The 27,754-nt window shown below is 45.3% G+C and overlaps 2 protein-coding genes across 2 annotated transcripts in view; both read left to right on the forward strand.

Moving 5' to 3' along the window:
• Window positions 1-11,391, forward strand: part of LOC103177183 (FRAS1 related extracellular matrix 2) — a 137,914-nt gene extending 126,523 nt beyond the window's left edge. Inside the window, exons 18-24 of the mRNA XM_042334187.1 lie at window positions 329-433; window positions 1,288-1,415; window positions 2,305-2,439; window positions 3,560-3,686; window positions 5,082-5,269; window positions 8,094-8,240; window positions 8,842-11,391. Of these exons, the coding sequence (XP_042190121.1) occupies window positions 329-433; window positions 1,288-1,415; window positions 2,305-2,439; window positions 3,560-3,686; window positions 5,082-5,269; window positions 8,094-8,240; window positions 8,842-9,336 (1,325 nt within the window). The 3' untranslated portion in view covers window positions 9,337-11,391. The remainder of the gene's footprint in view (window positions 1-328; window positions 434-1,287; window positions 1,416-2,304; window positions 2,440-3,559; window positions 3,687-5,081; window positions 5,270-8,093; window positions 8,241-8,841) is intronic.
• A 6,447-nt stretch (window positions 11,392-17,838) lies between these two features.
• LOC103177238 (high-affinity choline transporter 1-like) lies at window positions 17,839-26,548 on the forward strand. Its single transcript, XM_007891313.1, has 8 exons — window positions 17,839-18,022; window positions 19,081-19,194; window positions 20,099-20,254; window positions 20,544-20,692; window positions 21,522-21,665; window positions 22,421-22,574; window positions 24,011-24,228; window positions 26,093-26,548. Exons 1-8 carry the CDS (start codon window positions 17,839-17,841, stop codon window positions 26,546-26,548), a joined length of 1,575 nt encoding a protein of 524 aa, XP_007889504.1.
• The last annotated feature ends 1,206 nt before the right edge of the window (window positions 26,549-27,754 follow it).

The following is a 27,754-nucleotide window of genomic DNA, read 5'->3' on the forward strand; positions in this document are numbered from 1 at the left end:
TATGATGATTATTATTAAAAGCATAATAATAATCCATATGTTGCATGTAGAACCTTTCATGGAGAGAGAATATCCCCAAATGCTTCATAGGATATTCTGTAAAGTACAGTAACGGTCTTGAGGGCAGATAAACACAAACCGATCCAGTGCAACAGTAGCAAATTGCATTTATATAACGCCTTCCACATCAGGTGGACATCCCAAGGCATTGAACACTCAAGGGTTTGAAACCAAACTGGGAGTTGGATTCGGGAGGTGTGGGAGCTAAGGGGATGGGGGTGGGAAGATGCCTTGCATTACTAACACCATGACTTCCCTCTGCTTGCAGGTGCCCTTTACCCGACCAGCATGCGGATTAACAACGAGGGGCGTTTGGTGGTGAATTTCCGGACTGACGCTCGCTTCCGGGGCCTCTTCGTGATGTCACATCCTGGTGAGTCTCTTTCTCGGCTTTGTCAAACAGTTCCGGGGTGAGCCTCGTTTCCGGAATGGGTCGCCTACGTCCCTCTTCAAACCCACACTGGACTCTGTCTCTGCCACCTTACTTAACAGGATGTTCCACGCCCCACCAATGGCCTACCCCTGCCTTAGTCTGTTATTACGGGGTGAAAATTAATAATAATAATAATAATCTTTGCATTTGATATAGCGCTTTTCACGTCGGGAGGACGTCCCAAAGCGCTTCACAGAACACACTGTAAAGTGAATTGACTGTATATTTGTGGGCGAACGCGGCAGCCAATTGCGCACAGCAATGTCCCACAAACAGTCGTAGATTGAAAATGACCAATTTATTATTGTTTTTGGTTTTGGAGGGATTATTATTAGGCTCTGTGTGGAGTAAGGAAACTTGCCCAAGGTTTCGCCCTCTGCCTGGAATTGAACTCAGGTCTCTCGCTTGCAAAGCGAGTGCTGTAACCACTGAGCTACAGGACTCCACATACAAATTGCATTGTATGAAAGTCAGTCAATAAAGAAATTTATTGTGGGTTTTACCAATTCCCCTCCCCTCCCCCTGCTCCCCCCCGTCCGAACTCTATCACATTGGTCAATCCCTTGGCCTATAGATTTGAGTGCCAGTTAATAGGATATAGTCTTGACCCCATTACCACCATACACAACTTGGAAAGGCCTTTTAACCCAATGACTATAATACAGTCAATGAGCAGCTTCATTGATTGCAGTTTGCACCCTTGTATTGACCTCTGCGTCGCCCATCAGTAAAAATACCGGTAGTTGTTGGGTTATTTTTGGGACGTCCTAATAACACACTGTATCTTTCCCCAGCGTCGCAGCTCAGCTCCATGGTCATGTCGGCTGACCATCCAGGCCTGACCTTTACCCTCAGTTTGGTGCGCAGTGAACACACCTACAACCATCCTGAGCAGCAGTGGAGCTTCGTCTCTGATTTTGCCGTACGTTTGCTTTACCCTCATAAGTAGCGTTTATCCAACCGCGTGTGAATATTTATTACCATTAGTAATAATAATTCTTGCATTTGAAATCGCACCTTTCACATCAGGAGGACGTCTCAAAGCTCTTCACAAGATATACTGCAAAGCATAGTGACTGTGCGGGTTGTAGATTTATTCAGTATCTCGCCCCACCTTATCCCTACAACCTGACCCTGCTAATCCCTTCACTCAACGAGCATCGGCCCGCTTCATGTCCCTCACCCTATTCACCCCACCATTAACAGGCCAGCGTTCAGCCGCTCTGCCCCCGTTCCCTGGAACTCCATCCTGAAGCTCACTCCCTCCCTGCTTCCAAAGCCCTCAAGACTTTGACCGCACTTTCAGTCTCCTTCCTCCCCTCACCTTCTTCAGCTCAGGTGGCCAGCCAGCCATGTAAAGAAAGTCCTTTGAGACGTCCTGCTGAGATGATAGCCACTATATAAATGTGTATTGTATATATAGATATATATTTATATGTAAATATATTTGCTGTTCACAATTGGCTGCCATATTTTCGCCCATAAAATACATCGTTAATTCCGGGGAGGATAAGTTTGCAGGACTTATGGGCAGAGAACGGAGGAGTGGGATTTAATTTGGATAGCTCTTTTCAAAGATCCGGCACAGACACAATGGGCCAAATGGCCTCCTTCTGTGCTGCATAATTCTATGATTCTGCGTTAATTCACAATACAGTATATTCTGTGAAGAGCTTTGCGATGTCTCAACGACATGATTAACGCTACATCAAATGCAAAGATTATTATTATTATTGTGCTGCTTTGATATACAATGTTTTAATGCCGGCTTTTAAGTTCTTCTTAAAATAAAATCCATTTGCCCACTCTAGGTACGAGATTACTCGGGGACATACACTGTGAAGCTGATTCCCTGCACCTCTGCTCCGAGCCAGGAGTACACCATACCTTCCGTCTGTAATCCCAGAGAGCCCATAACCTTTGATCTCGACATCAGATTCCAACAGGTACAGAATCATTGAGCTCAAAGTGAATTTCTCCCTTTGCTCTCCACAGGCTTCTCTTTAGATACTTCACTAGATCCACACTGCGGTCTCTCCAGTGAGAGGGATGCTGGTGAGAGCCACAGTTTTAATAAATATTGTCTCTCTTCCCTCGGGGCTAGTGGAAGGCGGAGTCTCTGTGAGGCTGAACTGGTAGGTCCACAGTTTCCACTGTTGATGGTTGACCAGCATGGGGGAGCTCAACAATTTACTCAGAGGAGTATTACATGCCTTCAACCAGCTCTAGTGGGTAGGATGGTCCTAGCTGGACTGGTATTGTAATGTGCTTTGTGGTAACCATTTATTTTGTGCCCAAACTGCTCCCTTCTGAGTGATGTGACTTGTAAAAACGAAGGACTTCAATTGAGAATCACAAAGTGGTATCTGTCAGGGATATAGGACACAAGAACAAGTGATGACTGTCCTCCTTGGCGAGGTAAGTGAGGTCTTCCCAAGGAGCTGAATGGGCCCCAAGATGACGTGCTTGGCAGTGGAATATCAGATTGGAATCAACTCTCTGTGGCGGTCTTGATAGTCCGGTTCCTAAGCCATGTGGGTCCATAGTATTCAAGGGCACTGCTGACGCATCGGCAGAACTTGGAGGGGCAGACTAGAAGCAAGGATTCTCCTATTCATCTCTTGTTACCCTGCAAACTAAATCCCTAGTGGATAGGGTGGCCCTAGCTGGACAAGCAGCAGGAGAGCATGGTATGACAGTGCTTTCAAAGATTTACAAAGACTGTATAGCATGGAAGCCAACCACTCAGTGCCAGTGTTTATATTCCACAGGAGTCTCCCCCCATCCCTTTACTCCCTCGCCAAACCCTTCTATTCCCCTCTCCCTCAAACCTGCGCCTTATATCCTCCAGAATAAAGTAGAATGTGTCCCTCTGGGGATAGAGTGCACATTCCAATACACTGGAATTTCCATGTGAAGGTAGGATGCATTGGAACTCTCAGCTTGATTTGGATACTCTTAAACACGGTGACGGGGCAGACACCCGGCTGACCAAAAAAAAGAGACTAGTCTTTAGCATTGCTGCCGAGGCTGTGAAATCATGTGGTCCTCCTCTTTCTCCTGCAGGTGAGTGATCCCGTAGCTGCCGAGTTCAGTCTGAACACTCAGATGTTCCTGCTGAACAAGAAGGCTTTGTGGCTGTCTGACGGCTCCATGGGATTTGGGGAAGGCAGTGATATCGCATTCATAGAAGGTACGCCAACCTGACCATGGTCTCCGTCATTGATGTCAATTACCGTGGAGTCGTGTAACTCAATGGTTAGAGCGCTTGCCTCGCAAGCGAGAGACCTGGGTTTGATTTCTGGCAGAGCAAAATGTTGGGCAGGACCTGTTTACATAGCAGTGAGTAGGAACCCGGTTGGTAGTTGATTGGTGAATCGCTTTTCAGGGGGTAATAATTCCTTCAAAGAAAAAGAAGAATTTGGTCACTTCAATCCACGACTGTTTGTGGGTCACTGCTGTACGCAATTGGCTGCCGCGTTTCTCCCACAAACTATACAGTTAATTTACGTTACAGTATATTGTGAAGCGCTTTGAGATGTCTCAAAGACCGTGACAAGGCGCTGTATAAAAATGCAAGGATTATTATTATAACCGAGATCAGTGGTTAGAGCACTCGCTTTGCAAGCGAGAGACCTGAGTTCAATTCCAGGCAGGGCGAAACCTTGGGCAAGTTTCCTTACTCCACACGCCTAATAATAATCCCTCCAAAACCAAAAACAATAATAAAATTGGCATTTTCAATCTACGACTGTTTGTGGGATATTGCTGTGCGCAATTGGCTGCCGCGTTCGCCCACAAATTTACAGTCAATTCACTTTACAGTGTGTTCTGTGAAGCGCTTTGGGACGTCCTTCCGACGTGAAAAGCGCTATATCAAATGCAAGGATTATTATTATTATTACATGTTCAGGTAAATGTTTAAGAGTCCATTGCACTATTGGAAAAGAGATGGGCATTTCTCCTGGTCTCCACACCATCGATCCCCCAGATTAAATTAGTTATTTGCTTGTGGCTATTTGTGAGATTTTGCTGTCCAGGGCCGTAACTCTCTGTCCAGCGCCTTGGGACGTCTTCCCGATATGAAAGGCGCTATACAAATGTAATTTTGGTGTTGTTGTCTACAAGTTGGCTGCAACATTTGCTTATAAAAATACACAAAGGTCACCACAATTTAAGACGTCCTCATAGCACGAAAGGCATTTATGTCAAATGCAAGGATTATAATTATTATTATAATTAAACCTATTAAATCAGTAAAACAATAGAAATTTATGTTACTGGAGAAGACCATTCAGCTTGTATGCTCTGCTGCCGTGCTGGAAGGATATATAGGGTTCACACACTCTGTCTGTGCTGGCTCTATTCTTTTTAAACGTGCAACAAAGACTTTATTATCCATCTCTTAAAAGCCACACGTCATCAAACACTTCAGTAAGTGTCAGGTTAGCTCAAAATCTTGCCTTTGCTCCAGAAGGCTGTGTGTTCAAGACTTTAGCTCTTAGTCAAGACTGACATTGTCCTTTAGTTTTATTTAAACCCATGTCCTGCCTTATGTTCCTAATTTTTAAATGCCATTTCCCCGCAGGATCCATTGTGTACGGTCGGGTGATGGTCGATCCCGTGCAAAACTTGGGAGATTCTTTCATCTGTAACATTGAGAAAGTATTCCTGTGTACTGGAGCTGATGGCTATGTACCCAAGTATAACCCGATCAATACTGAATACGGATGCCTGGCCGACTCGCATTCTCTCCTCTACCGGTTCAAGATCCTGGTAATTCAGTTCACCCTCGGGTACAGTAAGAGAAATGCTTGGATTCCTCACAGAGGAATGAGCTGAATCTGAAACCCTCATCACAGTCAAACTGTGAAGTCTTCAATCCTTGCAGTAGCGAGGTAACCAAAGGACAAGAGGGTTTTGATAAGCCATGGGAAAGTTACAGCATAGATTCACAAGGATGTTACCAGGGATGAGGGGTTGATACAGCATTTGATACAGCACCTTTTACTTCAGGAAGACATCTCAAAAGAGCTTCACAGATATACTGTAAAGTGACCCTGTATTTTGTAGACGAGAGCTGTAAGATTATTTAGGATAACAATAGAGGCACTTATACATTATTTCCACTAGTCAGTGAATCAGCAACGTAAAGGCATCAATTTAAGGCAATCACATTAAAACAGAAGAGGCTTCTTTAATTCTGCTTTAGAGACTTCCTTTGTGCTGTAGGAATTTGATCCTGATTCTGGAATGTCACATCCTGGGAAATAGGTTAAATTTAACCAAATGTTCATCCTTCAACTTCTCCATCAACTGGGAACAGAGAGTCTCTGCAATCAGCCCCTGTTAACCCTGCAAGTCAAGCCCTAATGGGTTGGGTAGTCCTAACTGGACAAGCAGTGGGAAGTTTGCCAGACAACAACAACAACAACAAAATTACATTTGTATAGCACCTTTCATGTCGGCAGGATGTCCCAAGGTGCTGGACAATCAGTGTTTCGTACCCGAGCTGGGGGTCAGGATCGGGGAGGGTGGAGGGCAGAGGGGGAAGCAGGATGATCGAAATCACGATTGAACAGGAGGGTCTTGAGATGTGTCTTGAAGAAGGCAAGGGAGGGGGCAAGTCAGAGGGACTGTGGGATGGAGATCCAGAGGGTGGGAACAGAGTGGCAGAAGACCCACCCACCAATGGCGGAGTGGGCAGGGCAGGGAACATGAAGCAGGCCGGAGTCTGCTGAGCGTATGGAGCGAGCAGGATGGTAGGTAGTTAGGAGGTCGCAGAGGCAGGCGGGGAGCAAGACTATGCAGGGCTTTGAAGGTGAGGACCAGGATCTTGAACTATCCTCTGAGTGATGGGAAGCCAGGATGGGGTGATAGGGTCACGGAACCTGGTGCTGGAGAGGAAACAGGCTGCAGGTTCTGGATGATCTGTAGCCTATGGAGGGAGGAGTTGGGGAGGCTGACAAGCAAGACATTTGCGTAGTCAAGCCTTGATGTTATGAATGTGTGTATTAGGATTTCGGCGGCCTGTGGTGTGAGACAGTGGTAGAGCCGGGGGATGTTGCAGAGGTGGGGGAAGGCAGAGCGGGTCACGGCAGGGATGTGTGGTAATAATAATAATAAGCCTTGCATTTGATATAGCGCTTTTCACGTCGGGAGGACGTCCCAAAGCGCTTCACAGAACACACTGTAAAGTGAATTGACTGTATATTTGTGGGCGAACGCGGCAGACAATTGCGCATAGCCATGTCCCACAAACAGTCGTAGATTGAAAATGACCAATTTATTATTGTTTTTGGTTTTGGAGGGATTATTATTAGGCTCTGTGTGGAGTAAGGAAACTTGCCCAAGGTTTCGCCCTCTGCCTGGAATTGAACTCAGGTCTCTCGCTTGCAAAGCGAGTGCTCTAACCACTGAGCTACAGGACTCCAGAAAGGATAGTTGAGGGTCAAACAAGACCCAAGGTTCCCGACTGGCTTAGCAAGGTGGAGTGTGCATCCATGGATGGTGATGCTGCCAGCACCTGATGTGTGGAAGAGGCGCTGACGGGAGCCAATCGGAAGGGCCTCGGTCTTGTTGACGTTCAACTGAAGAAAGTTAGCTCTCATTCAGGACTTGAATCTAAATGAGGTCCTGGAATCAAGGCTGGAGGCAGAGAGGTACAGTTGGGTGTCATCTGCATACATGTGGAAGTTGACCCCATGTCTGCGGATCATGTCACCAAGAGGGAGCATATAGATGTTGAAGAGGAGGGGATCAAGGAAAGAGCCTTGAGGAACACTGCACTAGACGGTGCAGGGGCTGGAGGAGAAACTGTTTGTGGAGATGAAGTGAAGGTGGTGTGAGAAGTATGATCTGAACTAATGAAGGACAGAGCCGTGAAGATTGAGGTGAGAGGAAAGGCAGTGGACGAGGATAGAGTGGTCGACGGTGTCGAAGGCAGCAGACAGGTCAAGGAGGAGGAGGAGGCAGAGGGAGCCCTGGTCGTCGATGGACAGAGTGTCATTTGTCACTTTAACAATCCTCTAAATGGCAAACTAAGCAGTTTTAATTGGTTGGAATCTAGCAGTACCCCAACACATTCTCTGGGGTCCTCAAGTCTTGGCTTTTTCCAATTTGTGCCTAATACTCTCTGAAATTAGGAAACCAGGGGAGAGAGAGCAAATTCCATTCCAAACACAGAAATTTCCTTGCATATGTAGAAATCTCAGTCTGGCTTGAATACTCTTAAACATGATGATGGGTTCCACATTAACAATTGAAACAGGTTATGAGGAAGGGTAGTTGAGGCCAGGACACTGGACTCATTTAAAAAGCGGCTTGAGGCTGTGATGGAAGGACGGTATAGTGCGTGTTCTGGAAGGATGAGATCAAATGGATCGAAGGGCATTTCTTCATTCAATCTAATGATTTTGTGAATTGAAAGCACAGAATAAGCCTTGACTTCAGAGATAGGGCTGCTCGTCACTTAAATCTACAAATACATTGTTGAAAGAAAAGCAGCCACCTCTTGGTTGGGCTGTTTTGAATCCAGTACGATGTTGAGGGTGTTTGCATAATGCTTTACTAACGTGTGGTTCTTTTAACTCTTTATCAGGACAAGGCTCAGCCTGAGACACAGGACTCACTGTTTGGCAGTGTTCCCTTCAATGCCAAACTGGCGATAGATGATTCTGAAGCCCTCTCGCTAGCCAAACAGCCCGGCTCTGATGGTTTCCGCGTGGATTCTTCCCCCCTCTTCCAGGTAGGAAATGTCCATTTCATTCGCTCAACAAGCAAATAGAATAGTACCAGCTGCAGCACAATATAATCAGTGCTCGTATTAAACACAGCACCTTAGCACAAAGGACTGTGCGCAGTGGGCCTGGAGCGCACAGTTTGTTAACGGTTTCATCCCACTTTCACCATAGTAGATCCCATTATCAGCACAGATCGAAAGGTTCACAAGAAGCCCCCCCTCCCCTCCCCCCCCACCCCAACACTTCACCGTAAGTTGCTTTGAATTGTACTGATTTATGTCGGCAAATGCAGCATCTAATTTGCACCAGCAATGCTTTTTAAACAGCTGTGGATTGTGTCAAAAAAAAAATATTTATGATTGTATTCTGTCAATCTAGATTCCCCATTATTTCAATCTCAATCCCCTTTTGTGTCAGTATCGATTCCCCATTATGTTAGTCGAGACTTTCCATTATCTCAGTCTATATCCAAATGATGTCAGCCCAGATTCCGCACTCCTCTCCAACACTATCATTTGATATGTCGATGTGGCCCGAGCGTGAAGCTGCTTTCATTGCGATCTCCCAACAAAGGTAGAGATTCACATTCTCTTTTTTAATCTGCAGGTCACTGCTGGTCGGGAGTGGTATATCCACACCATCTACACTTTGCGGTCTAGAGAAAGCGCTAACAGAGGCATTGGGAAGAGGAGTGTGGAGTATCATTCACTTTCTCACACTGGAGAGCTCAGCGCTTCACGTCACAGGCGAGCTGTCGAGGAGACTCCCTTACTGACTGAGGAGATCGGCGTGGAAAACAACAGAGGGACCAACATCCAGCACATCACCTTGGACCGCAACAACAGGAGGCAGGTTCAGGAAAGGGAATACTTCCCTGAAGGATCTGTAGCCAAGTCTCCCAACGGCCACGAGGAAGGAGACAGCAACATCCCTGTCATTGGAGGCATTGCTGCCCTGTTGCTCGCCATTTGCCTCATCATCATCATCCTCCTCTTGCTGAAGCGCAAGAAGCAGTCCGAGAAGAAGGGAGACTACAAGAAAACGCCCAGCAATGAAGCCATGACGGCTCAAAGGTACCACAGTGACAGCTCCGAGGTCTGATCGATCGCCAGCAAGTGACATTTTAACCATACTCCGAAGTGCCTGAGAGGACTTGAGCCGTGCCTTATTACGAACAGCAGAACATTATTTATCCAATACCTGTTGTCACTTGACGCCAGCTGTACTTGAACATTTGGTTTCTGAGCATTGCACCATCACAGTCACAGAAACCCAGTCAATGGGTCTTGAGTGTTGCCTCTCACACCGGATTCGGAACGTGATGTGGAATGCATTGCACACCTGGAGACACTGTGCAGAATACATAACTGGTGTGATGGGGCGGGAGGGAGGGGGAAGCAGAGGGGAAACCTTTATTCTCAAATAACTTTCCCATATCGGGATAAAGAGGACAACCATATCCAAAGGTGCTAATTTCTCCTCTCTGACTGAAGAGGACCTTTAATAACTTATGTAGATGATAATGTAAAGACACAGGGTGCAATGATTATGAAGTGGAATGAATTGTCATTTGCTCTTAAATTCTGTTTCTTCCAAGCCACATTTTATCTGTGACCAGTTTTGCGGAGCAAGGATTGTACAGTCAAGACACCATTCACAGAGTGCCTCATTCATGAAGACCTCAAGTAACTTTATGTGGGCAGAACGGGCTGATTGCCCACCTTCTGCCCTGTAATTTCTACCGTTCAATGAGGTACATCAATAAAATGTGGCACAGTTTCACTCACAAGTCACCCCTTAGAGAGGTATATGGCAAAACAACGGGAGTAAATAACTTTTTATTTTACTGTTAACTTTATAATCATTGCGCTTCGTGGGATAAACCTTTTTTTATATATATTATATTAAAAAAAGAGAAAAAAATTAGGCTTTTGTTAAATTGTAGTAGTTCGGTCTGTCTGGGAATCTTGAGGTGATTTGACTGGTACACCTGTGGTGTGTATGTTATCCACATGGTGTTTTCTGTAGTATTCTTGTATGAAATTCTTGTACAGGTTCAGCTACTCTGTTTGGTCTTAGCTCTAGCCTGTATGACTGCAGAGGCCTATCTATTAACCACATGTACGTGTGCTGCTGTGCCCTGTCTTGCTTGAGGGGGCGGCAGGAGGTGGGTGTAAATGTTTGACGGGATAGTTCGGACCCTCTCTTAGGATGTGACGGCTTATCTTTTTGTTAAGAAAGGAAAAAAGAAAAGAAAATCACCACATGCAATGTTTTTTTTATATCTATATATAATAGGAAGCGGAGTAAACTTGTATTAGGTTTTTAAAAGAAAGTCTGCTCCTGACTAGCAGAATAACTTTAGATCCAAGTAATCTCCACACTGAAAGTAACATCGGGCTAATAATTAGGCCTCACACACTGGGTTTGTATGATCACCATGCACACTCAGTTCTCTGTGTGCGTCTCCAGGGGTGATATGTAGGTTATTAGACTGACATTTTGGACAAGTTTTGCAACTGAATGCTTTAAAGTGCCCGACTGGTTTATGAACACCAGCAGGGCCTGAGGTCACTAGGTGCTCTGTATATAAACGACATGAAACAAAAGCTGAAATTGTTCTCTGCTTGCTCGCTCCCTCACTCGGTGACATTTAGTTAGTTTTTCATTGCAATTCTGCTCTTGGATTTTTGTTTCTCTTTCAGATAAGCCTGTATGTTTTCAATTTCATCTGTGTAGTTCTTTGTGTAATGTGTCAAACCAGCCCACTTGACGTGAGCAAACTATGCAATCCGGGGTATAAGCCTTTGTCTAATTGTAAATTGGTTATTCAATGTATTTTGTTACAACTTCAGTGCCTCTGAGCCAGAGTGTTCTGGTGGCCTGTTTCACCAGTGAGTGGGTTTAAGTGCTGTGGTTCAAATGGTTTTACGGTGGGATATTTGCCTTTACAACCATGTGGGGAGAGACCAGATTTCATATTATTGGGTCACAGGCCAACAAAGCACAGCATTGATACCCAGCAATAAAGTGAGCCACACTCACTCTCTGTCAACCGTGCCAAACCTGCAGTTAATGCCCTGTCATTGTAGCCCCTTTCTTGTGTTTTTTTAATAATGTGTTCGTATCGCATTCAAATAAAATATTCTTTATCCCACTGTTAATGAATGCTGTTGATTTCAGGACATTCCAATAACATCCCAGACTTGCTGCTTAGACTTGCGAAACTAGAGCATGAGTACGTATTGTATTGATCACACACTCCATGGCTGTTTGTGGGACATTTTGGTGCGCAAGTTGGCTGATGTGCTTGCCCACAAAATACAGAGTTGCTACACTTTACAGAGTCCTGTAGCTCAGTGGTTAGAGCACTCGCTTTGCAAGTGAGAGACCTGAGTTCAATTCCAGGCAGGTCAGGGCGAAACCTTGGGCAAGTTTCCTTACTCCACACACCTAATAATAATCCCTCCAAAACCAAAAACAATAATAAATTGGTCATTTTCAATCTACGACTGTTTGTGGGACATTGCTGTACGCAATTGGTTGCCGCGTTCGCCTACAAATATACAGTCAATTCACTTTACAGTGTGTTCTGTGAAGCTCTTTGGGATGTCCTACTGACGTGAAAAGCGCCATATCAAATGCAAGGATTATTATTATTATTATTAATATCCTGGGAAGTGCTTTGAGATGATTTGATGATTGGGATAAGGTGCTATATCAAATGCAAGGATTGTAAAATAGATTATTATTGTTCTATTGGTCCTGTCGAGAGCAATTTAAAGGCTGTGGTTGGTGGGGAGCTTGCAAGTCATGGAAAAAGATATTTTCTGAGCAGGATGGGACAACACAGTCACTGGACTATTCATCAAAGCCTATCTATAAACAGTTGTGTGCGAAAGGGAAGGAATAAGAGGAGGAGTCCTGTAGCTCAGTGGTTAGAGCATTCGTCTCGAAGCGAGAGACCTGGGTTCGATTCCCAGCAGGGCAAAACCATGGGCAAGTTTCCTTACTCCACACATCTGATAATAATCCCTCAAGAAAAAAAGCAATAATAAAATTGGTCACTTCAATCCACGACTGTTTGTAGGACACTGCTGTGCTCAATTGGCTGCCACATTTCACTCACAAATATGCAATCAATTCACTTTACAGTATATGCTGTGAAGCGCTTTGAGACATCTAGAAGAGGACTATTATTATTATTAATAACATCATCTCTGACAGCGCCTGAGCACTTCAGAAATGAGATTAAAATGCATTTAAGATTTTTTACGTCTGTTTTTCAGTCCAGCCAATCACTGGCTGAGAATAGAGTTTAGGTGTAGACCAAAATAGACTGAGAAATGAATTGATTAGATTAGACTGTAATTTACTGAATGCCAGGATTAGAGAAAGGTTAGGATTCAGGGTAGGGTAGGATGACTGGCTCGAGACAACAACTCAGAGCTTCTAATGGAATAGAATTAAGTGGTACCAGGAAAGCTGTGGATGATGCTCAACATTAGCTCAGAGTTGGCCTTAGGTACAGCGCAATTTACATTTATACAGCGCCATTCACATCGGGAGGATTGTCTCAAAGCACTTCACACTGCTGGCTGGGCACCTGAGCTGAGGGTGGGAGCCAAGGGGTTGGAGAGGGGAAAGATGACCGCAAGCACGGTCAGCGAGGTATGTCTTGAGATGACCGTGAGATGAGGTGAGGAAAGGAGTAAATGTCTCCACATTTGGTCCAATCACTGTGTGTTTGTCCCATCCTGTTCCAAGTGTGTCCTCTGTGAGTGTGGTTGGTGAGTCAGTGGCTGGAGGGCAACGGTTTAAGATAGTTAGCAAATGGGGAGGTTGGGAGAATTTTTTCACACACATTTGTATCAGGATATGGAATGTTCTGCCCAGTCCAGTGGTTGAGGCAGAATCCATATTGGCTTTCAACCAGGAACTAGTTCCAGTAGGACACTGAACTAACAGTCCAGGCTGACATGCAGTGCTAGGAGTGTGCCTTATTGTCGGAAGTACCATCCTTCAGATGAAATGTTAAACTGATTTGTCATCTGTCTATTCAGGTTAGAGATCCCATGGCACTATTCGAAGGGAGTTTCTTTCAGTGTCCTGGCAAACAGTCACACCGATACAATTAGCCATTCATCTTACAGCTGTTTGTGGACATTGCTGTGCACAAATTGGCTGCAAAATTCACCTAATAACACCTTGTCACTACGCTTTACAGTAAAATCCTGTAAAGTACTTTAAGACATTTTGACGCTGTGATAAGGTACTATATTAAATGCAGAGATTCTTAATTTAATCATTTATACCTTGTGTGCTTCCATGGATTTAATTAATCTGCTATAGTTCGTATATTTCCTTGTAGTCTCTTAACTCTCTTCAGAGAGCAATCTGACCCATGCTATTTCCAATGATGACAACATCTATTTTTATTTACAGGATTAAGTAAAGGCAGACAAAAGTAATAATCCTTGCATTTGATACAATGCCTTTCATGTTTGCTGGGAGGACATCTCAAAGCGCTTCACAAGATTTACTGTAAAATATAGTGACGCAGTATTTTGTAGGTGAACGCAACAATCCATTTGTACACAGCAATGACTTACAAATAGCTTTGAAGTGAATGACTAATTTTATCTGGGGGATTGTTGGCCAGGCCACCGGAAGAAATTCCCTTCTCTTTTCTAATAGTGCCGTGGGATCTTTAATGAATAGACAGGTGGGACCTCACCTTGATATCCCAACAACAGCACTTATGACGATTGAAGTCCTGTATCAATCTTCCGTTCTAAATGTAGTGAGACAGCAATTTACGTGTACTACCACCAATGTAGGGTACTGTATTCACTGCTCACATTGGGGTCTACTCTACATTGGGGAGACCAAGCGCAGATTGGGCGATCGATTTGCCGAATACCTCCATTCTGCCCGCCAGCACAACCCTAAGCTTCCGGTTGCTTTCTCACACAGTCACTACACTTTACAGTAAATTCTGTGAAGTGCTTTGAGGCTTTTCAATGATGTGACAAGGGCCCCTATCAAAAGCAAGGATGATTATTATTATAATGTGGTGATCAGGAATCTCTCATCATACATGACAGTTGAAACCAATGCCACGGGTGGACTTGCTCAAATTTCTAGCAGCTGGACTTCTTGGTCTCAGAGCGCTGTGCATTATACTGGAAGTAACAGCAAAATAAGCCTTCCACCACTCAAACCTGTGACGATCACATGAATTTATATAATTAGAAGTGTCAATCTCAGATACTCACAAGGAAACCATTCAGAATCGTTTGGGACCAACACCACTATTTCCTGGTGGCATGTTAACCAAATGCCTCTGAAAGATCCCATTATCTGGTCACAAAGAGTTGGTTGTATGGCAGTTAGATTTTGCTAATTGATCACGGGGAGAAAAAAATCCATCGGCCTTACTGATATAAACCTTGCTGTGTTGGGTAATTTAAATTATTTGGAAAAAAGCGGCTTCCACACCTCCATTGAGTTTTTACAGTTCCTTGGAAAAGTCACAGATGAAACTGGGTAAGTGGTCTGAATGTTGATTTATGTCTGTCAATAGGTCTCAGCAAGCTGTTGGGGTTTGAAGTTGATTCCTTCTTCTGGGTAGGCATGAATGTTTGCTGTTTCGCACTCTGAGAGGATGGTGACAGTAGATAGAGGGGCAGTTGAAATTCTTGAGTCAGGAGAGAAATTGGTTCCTCAGGCAAGGCTTTGGGAACGCAGGTCCCAGGACTATCAAGAACAGTAATGTGTCCAGGATTGAGCTCCTATGGTGATCTTTACGTTTTGTTCACCTGACTGATTCAGAGTTGATTAGGTTGCGAAATGTCACTGGTATTCTACAACCCCCAAATCTCGCGTGGTCTTACCTTATACGTCATTGTTTTAACGGTTATGTTGTGTGCATTTAATCATTGTCAAATATTAGACGCATATAGTGTACATTCACTACACTGGCAGGTATTAGACACGTACGGTGTGTCTCATTGGAGTATAGTGTACAGTGTATTGAATGTATATGATACATGTCTAATATCTGTACGTGTCTAATACTTGACACCATAGATACACTAGAGATATACTGTATATGTCTAATAACTGGCAGTGGATTGAAGATCTCATTGGAGATACAATGTACATGTCTAATATAACAACAACAACAAAATTACATTTATAGAGCGCCCTTCACGTCAGGAGGTTGTCCCAAAGCACTGAACAGTTAGGTGTTGGGGCGCGAGCCTGGGGGAGGGGGGATGTAGGGGTGAGTGAAGGCAGAGAGGTGGGAGGGAGGCCAAAGGCACTGTCGAAGAGAAGGGTCTTGAGACTGCCTTGAAGGAGGCAAGGGAGGAAGCAAGGTGAAGGGACTGTGGGATGGAGTTCCAGAGTGTGGAGGCAGGAAGGCTGAAAGCCCGGCCACCAATGGTAGGGCGGGTCGGGCGGGAGACATGGAGCAGACCAGAGCCCGATGAATGAAGTGAGTGGGCAGGTTGGTAGGGAGTCAGCAGATCAGAGAGGTAGGAGGGGGTAAGGCCATGGATGGACTTAAAGGTGAGGATGAGGATCTTGAACTCGATCCTCTGGGGGATGGGGAGCCAGTGGGGTCAGGCGAGGGTGGGAATTATGGGGTCACGGAGCCTGGTGAGTGAGAGTACACGAGCTGCAGAATTTGGGTGATCTGCAGCTTGTGAAGCGTTGGGAAGGCCAATGAGGAGGCAGTTCCCGTAATCAAACTTTGATGTGACGAATGCGTGGGTGAGGGTTTCGGTAGCCTGAGAGGTGAGGCAGTGGCGGAGTCTGGCAATGTTGCGGAGGTGGTGGTAGGCAGTGCCGGTCATGGCGCGGATGTGGGGGAGAAAGGACAGTTCAGGGTCAAACGAGATACCCGGGTTCCTGACTGGCTTAGTGAGGTTGAGTGTGCAGCCATGGAGGCTGATGCTGCCAGCGCCTGAGGTGCGGAGGTACTGGTGCGAGCCAATTAGGAGGGCTGACATTGAGTTGGAGAAAGTTGGCCCTTGTCCAGGACTTGATGTCGGACAGGCAGTCGGTCAGGACGCCAGTGGTCCTGGAGTTCAGGGTGGAGGCAGAGAGGTAGAGTTGCGTGTCATCCGCGTACATGGGGAAATTTACCCCATGTCTGCGGACGACATCACCAAAGGGGAGCATGTAGAGGATGAATACCTGGAGATACATTTGTATAGCGCCTTTCACTTTGAGGGAACATCCCAAGGCACTGATCAATCAGACCCGAGCTGGGGATCGGGATCAGGAAGGGTGGAGGGCTTTGAACGTGAGGACCAGGATCTTGAACTGTATCCTCTGTGTGATGAGAAGATAGAGGTCCTCCCAATTGGTTCGCACCAGTGCCTCCGCACCTCAGGCATTGGCGGCATCAGCATCCATGGATGCACACTCCACCTCACCAAGCCAGTCAGGAACCTGGACTTCTTGTTCGACCCTCAATTGTTTTTTCTCTCCCATATTGGTGCCATGACCCGCTTAATCTTCCCCCATCTCTGCAACATCGCCCGACTCTTCCACTGCCTCAACCCTCAGACCGCTGAAAGCCTAATACACGCATTCGTCACCTCGAGGCTCGACTACAGAACCTCCCTCCTTGTCAGTCTCCCCAACTCTTCCCTCCACAAGCTGCAGATCATCCAGAATTCTGCAGCTCATGTCCTCTCCCGCACCAGGCTCCGTGACCCCATCACCCCACCCTCGCCCGGCTCTACTGGCTCCCCATCTTTCAGAAGATAGAATTCAAAATCCTCGTCCTCACTTTCAAAGCCCTCCATGGCCTTGCCCCCTCCTACATCTCTGACCTGCTGACCCCCTATCAACCTGTCCGCTCCCTCCGTTCAGCAGGTTCTGGCCTGCTCCATGTCTCTCTCCCAACTCGCCCTATCATTGTGGCCGGGCTTTCAGCCTCTCTGCCCCTGCCCTTTGGAACTCCATCCTACAATCCCTTCACCTTGCTCCCTCGCTTGCCTCCTTCAAGGTATGATTCAAGACCCTCCTTTTGACCGTGCCTTCAGCTGGCCTCCTATCCCCTCTGCCCTCCCTCATCCCAACCCTGACACCCCCACACTAGGGTTCTAACCCTGATTGTTCAGCACCTTGGGACATTCTTCCGATGAGAAAGGCGCATTACAAATGTAATTCTTGTTGTTGTTGTAGTGTGTCTGTGTATATAAAAAAAAATAATAATTTGGTTACTCAATCCATGACTTTTTGCTGGACATTGCTGTACACAATTGGCTGCTGCGTTTCAACCACAAAATACAGTTAATACACTTTACAGTATATTCTGTGAAACGCTTTGAGACGTCTTGAAGATGTGATAAGGCACTACGTCAAATGGCAGGACTACTACTGTTGATATAGCACCTTGTCACTTCTTTGAGACATCTCAAAGTACTTCTCAAAGCGAAATGAATGATGAGGAAAATTTGTTGAAGGAATCTATGCGATATTGGATGCGTAGATTAGATAATGGATTCCTTCCTGAAATTCTAACCCTGTTACAGTAACGTTACTTTCTTTCTGATACCACAGGAGAAAGGACAGAGCAACGTCATGTCAGTAAATATAGCAGGCGTTGTGTCGGTGGCCATATTTTATCTTCTTATCCTTGCTGTTGGCATTTTCGCAGCGAAGAAAGCCTCCAAAATAGAGGGAGCCTGTGAGGGCAACAGAACTGAAATGGCTATGATCGCAGGACGGAAAATGGGAATTGTGCTTGGCATTTTAACAACCACCGGTGAGATCTTCTTACTTTCGAATGGATTGATAAAGAGCGAGTGAACTAATGAAATGGGACAGGCCAAATGATCGCAAGAAGGATCTGAATATTCATATGGCCATACCTGCACCACAACAACTTCGCCCTTCACATGGGATAGGGTACACACAGTATTCCACATGAGCTCAGGCATAAGCTCCTACAACCTCTACTGATTTGCATTCTATCTCTCTTCTATTGTAACTCAGTACCTTAGACCTTAACGGTTTTGATGAGCAAATCTCTCAGTTTTGTGAATGATACCAAAATAGGACAGCCAGTTGATGATGATGATAATAATAATCTTTACATTTGATATATTTGATCCCATGGGATACAGTATATGAGTAATTTGAGACATGAAATACAGTAAGTGTAGTGTGATTGGAAGAACTAGACAACTTTACATCTAAGGTTCTCAAAGCTTTCCATTCTGTTGTAGACTAATCCATACAGAATTAATTGCTTTCAACATCTCCATTATTGTAACATGCGACTACCAGAATGGTAGAAGGCAAATTAAATGGACCTTGGTCTTTTTTCGTCTAGCAATTCCTATGATACATTTGGCCTTTCAATGTAGGGAGGATGCCTCGAAGCACTTCAAGATAAAACAAAGGAGAAGAATGCAATTACATTCAGAAAGGTCTGAATCGTTTGGGTAGATGGGCTGATCCATGAGGATAAATGTGAAACAACTTGGGAGTAAGGTACCCAAACAGGAACATGTGTTAAATAGAACAGGGTGATAATCAGAAAAGAGAACTGGGATGAGTTTAGGTAAATTGGTGAAACCGTCAACAGTTAGCGCTTTGCAGAACTAAAAAAAATTAGATAAGATGTTGGGTTGCATTAATAGGAGGACAGAATTCAATATATCGAAGCATTTGTCAGGCTCCATCTGAAGCGTTTGGTCTATCTATACCTCTGGTCATCTAATCCTAGGAAATGATAAGGTGCTGTATCAAATGCAAGGGTTATTATTATTGTTTTGTACTGAGGTGACTTTTCCTCATTTCCTTTCCATCCATTTTCAGCAACCTGGGTTGGTGGTGCATATATAAACGGCACCGCTGAAATGGTGTATCGACCAGATGCTGGATTAGTATGGACCGTAGCACCATGGACTACTCTGTTGTGTATGTTAATCAGTGAGTATCAATGAACCCCAATAACACATCTCTAGGGTTCTCAGCTCTCTGGCGAATATTCTCCACTTGATAGTGACTGCAACGCCCTTGGAGTTGTAAACTTCTTCTTAACACTTAGGGGATCCAGTAGAGGTTTTTAACATTATACAAGAGGAAGGCATGGTAGAAGAGGAAGATCTTTAGACAGGTCTTGAAGGAGGCAAGAGAGGGGGTGAGGCGGAGGGATTGTGGGATGGAGTTCCAGAATGTGAGGGCAAAGATGCTGAATCCCCATCTACCAAAGGTGGGGCGGGAAGTGCGGGAGACCTGAAGCAGGCTGGTGTCTGCCAAGCGGAGGGAACGGACAGGCTGATATGGGGTTAGGAGATCGGAGAGGTAGGGGAGAACAAGACCGTGGGGGACTTTGAAAATGAGAATGAGGGTTTTGTACTCGATTATCTAAGGGATGGGGAGCCAATGAAGCCGGGCAAGAACAAGGTTGGGAATTCCAGAGAGCAGGCAGTTGGTGTAGTCAAGCCGGGATGTGATGAAAGCATGGATCAGTGTCTCAGCAGTCTGTGGTGAGAGGCAGTGGCAGAGGCGGGCAATGTTGCGGAGGTGGAGAAAGGTGGAGGTGGAGGCGTAACGGGTCACGGCACGAATGTGGGGTTTGAAAGATAGCTGGGGGTTGAAAACGGACACCGAGGTTTCGTATTGGCTCGACAGCCACTTTATGTCGCAGTGACCAGCACTGTGTATAGCACTCAAGGTAAAGGGAACAGAACTGTATGGGATGGAGTAAGGAGTGAGTTGTATAAACACCGGCTTGGACCGTTTGGGCCGAGAAGCCTGTTTCCATGCTGTACCTTCTTTGTAAGTCTATATAAACACTTGATGGTGTCCCTTTCCCTCTGCTTTCACCCAGGTGCACTGTTCTTTGCTAAGAAAATGCGAAGCCAGGAGTATGTTACCATGTTAGACCCTTTCCAGCAACGGTATGGGACCCGTATAGCAAGCTTGTTGTTTGTTCCTGCTGTAATCAGTGAAATATTCTGGACTGCGGCAATACTGGCAGCTTTAGGTAAGACTGTGAAAAACAGAAACTGAACAGACCGCTAGATGTTATTATCAATCATCAAGCTTCCTTTTTACTCTCTTTTTTCCCTGCATTTTATATGCTTTTTTAAAAAGAAAAAGAGGAACAGGCGGAGGCCATTCAGCTCATTGAGCCTGTGCTACCGGTTGATTTTATTTTTGCAGATTTTTTAATCCCAACTCCCATCTTTTGATTATCACCTAAAAGTGTTCCTTCCTACCAAACATTTCTTGAATTGGTTCGAGACTGAATGTCCTTTTTACTGTTTATTCAGGGACAACATCAAGTGTCATCCTGGGCCTGGATAAGAATCTCTCTGTGGTGATCTCATCCTCTGTCGCAATGATCTATACATTACTTGGGGGACTTTATTCTGTTGCATACACTGATGTTGTCCAATTAGGATGTATCTTCATTGGGTTGGTAAGTAGCAAACTGTTCAATGAATAACTAGTCTTAAGATATACATGAATATTGTGCCCATTTTTCATGATTAAAAGGCTGAATGTTTATTCTCCCTGTCTGATTCAATCTGACATACTCTGTGGCTTTCTGACTCTCTGACTCTCTCTAACTGTATCTTAATTCATGTACTTTCCTATACTGAATCTCTCCACCTCACGCTGCTCAGTTAAAATCATGAACCTGGTTACAACGTGTGTACGGGATGTAACATAAATGTAAATCACCAACATCTCAGCACCGTTTCACTTCTGCATCTCGGTTCTGATGTGAAGAGATGGACACACGGTTTATCCAGCGTGTGTATAAGCAGTACTCGACTGCAGTTCAATCTTTTAGTAACTGGTGTTTAATTGGGAAGAGTTAAAGACCAACCTCCTCATAAGATCACAACAGAGGTTTGGATGAAGAAGGACCTTCACACTGGGTACCATAGTGTAGTGTTCAGCGAGCTTGCCTTGCAAGCAAAAAGGCCTGGGTTCGATTCCCAGGCAGGGAGAAATTTAGGCATGTTTCCTTACTCGTCTGCTTACCTAGCCTAAGTAGGAACCCGATTGTTAGTTGATTGGTGGATCGCTTTCCCGGGGTAATAATCCTTTCAAAAATAAATGAATAATTTTGTCACTAAATCCACGACTGTTTGTTGGACACCGCTGTGCGCAAATGGCTGCCGCATTTCACCCCAAAAATACTCACCCCCGAACTCCCTTTTAGTTCTGTATGTTACAAACCTTGCATGTAACTGTTTAATCTGTGAGTATACCAATATGATGCTTGATCTTTCTTCCAGTGGTTATGTGTGCCGTTCACACTTCTCAATGATGCTGTTACCAGTATTCGAGTCACAGCAGTTAAGGAGGTCTACCAGAAACCCTGGATTGGAAAAATTGATGAGAAGTTTATTGGACAATGGATCGATCATCTTTTGCTCATGGTAAGAGGCCATCATGATGACCTGTATTACCTTTAGTTAAAGGGTATCAATTTGATGCAGTTGAGAACACGCTTGTTCTATGCCAAACTATTGCATGCACAAAACTCGCAGCAGAGCTTGAACTCTTAGCTCAACTCCTGGTATTACTCTTGGGGCGACATTAAACCATGGTTCCAACGCACTCCTCGCCGGTCTCCCCAGCTCCACCATTCACAAGATTCAGCTCATTAAAAACTCTGTCGTCTGCATACTGACCCAATATCCACATCTCACCAGTTCTGGCCCAGGCTCCACTGGCTCCCCTTCACCAAACGGATCAATTTCAAGATCCTCACACTCGTGTTCAAATCCATTCATTCCCTGGCACCTCCCTACCTCTCCGAACTCTTCACTCTCCAATCCACCACCAGTGCCTCCGCTCAACTGGCATCAGGCTCCTGCTCATCACTCGCACACTCCGCCCCACCATAGGAGGTCGCGCTTTCAGCCACTTCATCCCAAAACTCTGGAACACTCTCTCTCAATCCCTCCACCTTGTCCATTCTCTCCCCTCTTTCAAATCCCGCCTGAAAACCGTCCTTTTCGACTCTGCTTATGGCCACCTCCCTCCCCCACCCCCAGCTCGCAGTCGGGCTCCGCCACTGTTAAGCGCTCTGAGACTTTACCCTGCATGGTGAGTGCTATATAAGTGCAGGTTGTTGTTGTTGTAACTGCAATAATTCCACAGATGAACTGGGATTTGTTTCTCTCGGCAGGTACTGGGAGGGATACCTTGGCAGGTTTATTTTCAAAGAGTGCTGGCGTCTTCCTCAGCGAAAGATGCTCAAATATTATCGATAGTGGGAGCATTTGGAAGTTGCATAATGGGCATCCCTTCCGTCTTGATTGGATCAATTGCAGCCTCTACAGGTACAGTACTCCGCTAACTTGTAATTCAAACGTGAACTCGAGTCTACAACCCTTGTCTACAGCAAATGGAGTGACGTCTACAGTAATCTGTCCCAATATCAAAAAGGTGACAAGGTGTTAGGGTTGTGTCTGCCTGGCGCAGTAGTAGCGCTCTCTTCCCTGAGTCAGAAGAGTGTGTGTTCAAGCTCCACTTCGGGACTTTGAACTCACATAGTCTAGGTTGACACTCCAGTGCAGTGCTGGGATGTGCTGCATTATTGAGGTGTTGCCCATTGAATAAAATGTTAAACTGCGGTCCCACCTACCTATTTAAGAGCACATTAAAGATCCCCTGGCACTTACTGAAAAGAGAAGAAATTGTCTGTTTATGGGATTTGGGGGATTTTGCTGTGTACAAATTGGTTGCTGCATTTGCCTACAAATTAACCCTCTGTATCTACACATTACAGTACAATAATAATAATACTTCTTGCATTTGATCTGTGCAAAATTGGCTGCTGCATTTCACCCACAAAATACACAGTCAATTCACTTTATAGTATATTCTGTGAAGGGCTTTGAGATGTCTCGAAGACGTGATAAGGCACTATATCAAATGCAAGGATTATTATTATTATTATCACTTCATTGAGATGTCTCAAAGCGCTTCACAGAATATACTGTAAAGTGAATTGACTGTATATTTTGTGGGCAAAACGTGGCAGCCAATTGTGCCCAGCAGATAAAGCACTTTGAGAGATTGTCCTGACATGAAAGGTGCTATTATCAAACACAAAGATTTTTTTTATATAGACATGAATGGATTATTTGATCTTCGGTAGAAGTGCAGTTGGACAGTCAAGTGTCCTTGATCTGCTAAAAGTCTATGTGAGTTTGAATGTAAAACGTATAATACATGTTCTGTGGTTTATTTTTGGTAGCTTTCTTGGTTTACTTCACTGCCCTTCCAGGACAGCACATATGTTTATGGACCCAAAGCAGCTATGAATTATGACAGGTTTATTTGGAATGCATCATTTATACAGTACTGACAGAATTAATATTTCACTAGTCATGTCTGTTTGTTAATTTAAAGCTTATCCATCCCAAGCTTTGGTGCTGAATTAAGCACTCAGAGACACCGCCCGGCATGGAGGGTGCTATATAAATGCAAGTTGTTGTTGTTGAGTTGGCTGCATTCCTTAATATGGGGTCCTTCAGATTCCCATAGGCCAGTGAGATCTCTGCTCAGGAAGCACATCCCGTCAGTATGGAGTTCCCGTGGGTTAGCTTGATGTTATACCTGTTACCAATATGCAATCCCTATTTTCCGAATATAGTCTTCAGATTGAAGAATCATGACACAAGATATCACAAAGCAATTGGTACCAGTGCGAGTTTTTCGTGGTGTTTGTTAGAAACTGTTTATAAACCTGTTTCAAATGCTCCCTTTCCAGACTGGAATCAGACCTCTTTTGGTTTGCCGTCGCCTTTTGAGAGGAACGAAGCTGCCATGATCCTCCCTATTGTGCTGCAGTATTTGTGTCCGCCCTACATTTCTGTATTTGGAATCGGTGCAATTGCAGCTTCAGTCATGTCCTCCACTGACTCTTCGCTCCTTTCCTCGAGTTCCATGTTCACCCATAATATCTATCGAAAAATCTTCAGGGCAAAGGTAATTAAGATGTGTTTCTATCAGCAAACGCCACGGTTATGGACGCAGTGAAACAAAGAGCACTTAAAAGAAAGTCAGACATTGCAAGGGACACACTGAAACATTCGCTCCCAAACTATATACTCATTCCTTCACGTCCCATCCTTCGGATGAAATGTTAAACCAAGGTCCCGTCTGCCTGTTCAGGTGGATGTTCAAGATCCCATGGCACTATTTGAAAAGTTTGGCTCCCGTCAGCGCCTCCTCACATCAGGCGCTGACTGCATCACCATCCATGGTTGCACACTCCACCTTGCTAAGCCAGTCCAGAACCTTGGGGTCTTGTTTGACCCTCAACTATTCTTTCTAACCCACATCTGCGCCATGATCTACTCTGCCTTCTCCCACCTCTGCAGATCATCCTGAACTCTGCAGCCCGTGTCCTCTCCCCCACTAGGCTCCGTGACCCTATCACCCCCACCCTTGCCCAACTCCACTGGCTTCCAATAACATAGAGGATACAGTTCAAGATCCTGGTCCTCAACTTCAAAGCCCTCCATGGTCTTGCTCCCCCCTATCTCTATGACCTCCTAAACCCCTACCATCCTGTTCGCTCCCTCCGCTCAGCGGGCTCCGGCCTGCTTCATGTCCCCTGCCTTGCTCGCCCCACTATTGGTGGGCGAGCCTTCCGCCACTCTGCCCCCACCCTCTGGAACTCCATCCCACAGTCCCTCCACTTCGTCCCCTCCCTCGCCACCTTCAAGACCCACCTCAAGACCCTCCTCTTCAACCGTGCTTTCGATCTCCCTGCTTCCCCACTGGCCCCCAACCCCGACCCCCAGCTCGGATCCGTAACTCTGTCTATCCAGCGCCTTGGGACATCCTCCTGATGTGAAAGGCACTTTACAAATGTAATTTTGTTGTTGTTGTTCAAAAGAGATGGGAGTTTTTTCTGGTGTCTTGGCCAACAATCCCCCAAATAAAATAGATTACTCACTCCAAAGCAGTGTGTACAACGTTGCTGTGTGCAACTGGATGTTGCGTTTCACCCACAAAATATAGTGTCAATCCACTTTACACTATACTCTGTGAAATGCTTTGAGACATCTTAATGATGTGATAAGGTTCGATATCAAATGCAAGGATTATTTATTATTATTTATTTACTGGATACCCTGGAAAGAATCTGATAAACTCTCCTTATCAAAAATCCCCCAAATGAAATTGGTCATTCACTTCAAGGCTGTTTGTCATTCATTTCATTTGCTGTGTGCAAATTGGCTGCTGAGTTTACCTACAACTACAAAGTCACTACACTTCACAGTAAAATTTTGTGAAGCGCTTTGAGATGTCTTGATGATGTGATGCTTTTTGCTATAATCACAGATTTTCCACATTTCTCACCACTCTCTGCATAACGATGTTCCTCCTAAATTCCCCTTTAGATCTGCTGCTGGCTATCTTATGGTTAAAATTGTTAGTGAGGTTCCTTGTAACAATAAAATAATGCTTGCATTTGATATAGCGCCTTATCACATCTTCGAGGTGTCTCAAAGTGCTTCACAGAATATATTGGAAAGTGGAATGACTGTCTATTTCGTGGGTGGAACGTGGCAGCCAATTGCACACAGCAGCGTCCCACAAACAGTGGTGGATTGAGTGACCAAAATGTTTATTTTTTTACGGAGGGATTATTACCCTGGAAAACGATCGTCCAATCGACTAACAATTGGGTTCCTACTTACTGCTGGGCAAACAGAGGCTTGTGGAGTAAGGAAACTTGCCTAAGGTTTCGCTCATATTGGACTCACCAACAAATGGAAACAATCTATTTTGATTAGATTTCTTTGTGCATGTGTTCATGGAGTTCCATCTTTACTTTTAGGCTTCGGAGAAGGAAATCCTGTACGTGATGAGAGCCGCAGTGGTGGTGGTTGCAACCCTTTCCACCATTCTCTCTCTGTGCACCAGCACCATCTACGGCCTTTATGCCCTAAGTTCCGACATTGTCTATGTGGTTCTCTTTCCTCAGCTTGTCTGCGTTCTGTACGTCCCATGCGTGACTCGCTTTGGTTTTGTGACTGGCATTCTGACTGGAGCGTTGCTGAGGCTTGCTGGGGGCGAACCCCTCTTTCACTTTCCCGCTGTTATTCTCTATCCTGGTGGTTATTTCCATGACAATGACTACGTTCAGATTTTTCCCTTCAAAACATTCGCCATGTTGTGCTCACTGATAGTGACTGTTACCTTGTCGTATGTCAGCAAACTCAAGTATCCACGTACACCAGTTATTGCCTTTAACCTGATAGAGAGAGAAAGTGAGAGAAGAGACACAGACTGACTGCAAAGTTGAATTCCCTGTTCCAGAAGGTCAGAGGTGCAGATTTAATCTGAGAGATAAGAGAGAAGGAGATCAAAAGAAAGGACTTGCATTTTATAGTTACCTATTACAGTAAACTCCTGGTAACTCGTTTCTCCAAAGGGGCTCAGTGACAAGTTATCCAGTGAGGCGATTTAGGCATATGTATGAATACATAAATAAATGCGGCCGGGATATTGACAGTGTGATGACTTAAGTGGGTTGTGACAAGTTAAACCAGGGTCAAGTTATCAGGAGTTTTCTGTGTCAAAAGGTCTCAAAGCACTTCACAAGAAATTACTATCAAATGCTGTACATAATTTTGTAGGCAAACACAGCAGTGACTTTGTGCAGCAAAGCTCCCACAAACAGCTACGATGATCAGTTTATCTGGAGGATTGTTAGCAAAACTTAATTTCTCATTTCAAATAACATCATGGGATCTTAATGGCAGTTTGACCAATTTCCTCTTGATGGGATACAGTCGACAACAACAGCAACAACAAAATTAGATTTGTATAGCGCCTTTCACGTCAGGAGGACATCCCAAGACCCTGGACAGTCAGAGTTTCGGCCTCGAGCTGGGGGTCGGGGTCGGGATCGGGGAGGGTGGAAGGGAAGGAGGGTGATCAAAAGCACGGTCGAAGAGGGGGGGTCTTGAGATGGGTCTTGAAGGAGGCAAGGGAGGGGGCGAGACAGAGGAATTGTGGGATGGAGTTCTAGAGGTTGGGGGCAGAGTGGCAGAAGCCCCGCCCGCCAATAGTGAGGCAAGCGAGGCAAGGGACGTGAAGCAGGCCAGAGCCCGCTGAGCGGAGGGAGCAAACAGGATGGTAGAGGGTTAGGAGATCGCAGAATTAGGGGGAGCAAGACCATGGACCATGGAGAGGACCAGGATCTTGAACTTTATCCCCTGTGTGATGGGAAGCCAGTGGAGTCGGGCGAGGATGGGGGTGATAGGGTCACCGGAACCTGATGCGGGAGAGGACACGGGCTGCAGAGTTCTGGATGATCTGCAGCCTATGGAGGGAGGAGTTGGGGAGGCCGATAAGTAAGGAATTTGCATAGTCAAGCCTCGATGTAATGAAAGGGTGTATGAGAGTTTCGGTGGCCTGCGGTGTGAGACAGTGGCGGAGCCAGGTGATGTTGCGGAGATGGGGGAAGACAGAACGGGTCATGGCTCAGAATGTG

This window comes from Callorhinchus milii, unplaced genomic scaffold, assembly GCF_018977255.1.
Source record: "Callorhinchus milii isolate IMCB2004 unplaced genomic scaffold, IMCB_Cmil_1.0 Scaffold4, whole genome shotgun sequence".
Classification (NCBI taxonomy): domain Eukaryota; kingdom Metazoa; phylum Chordata; class Chondrichthyes; order Chimaeriformes; family Callorhinchidae; genus Callorhinchus; species Callorhinchus milii.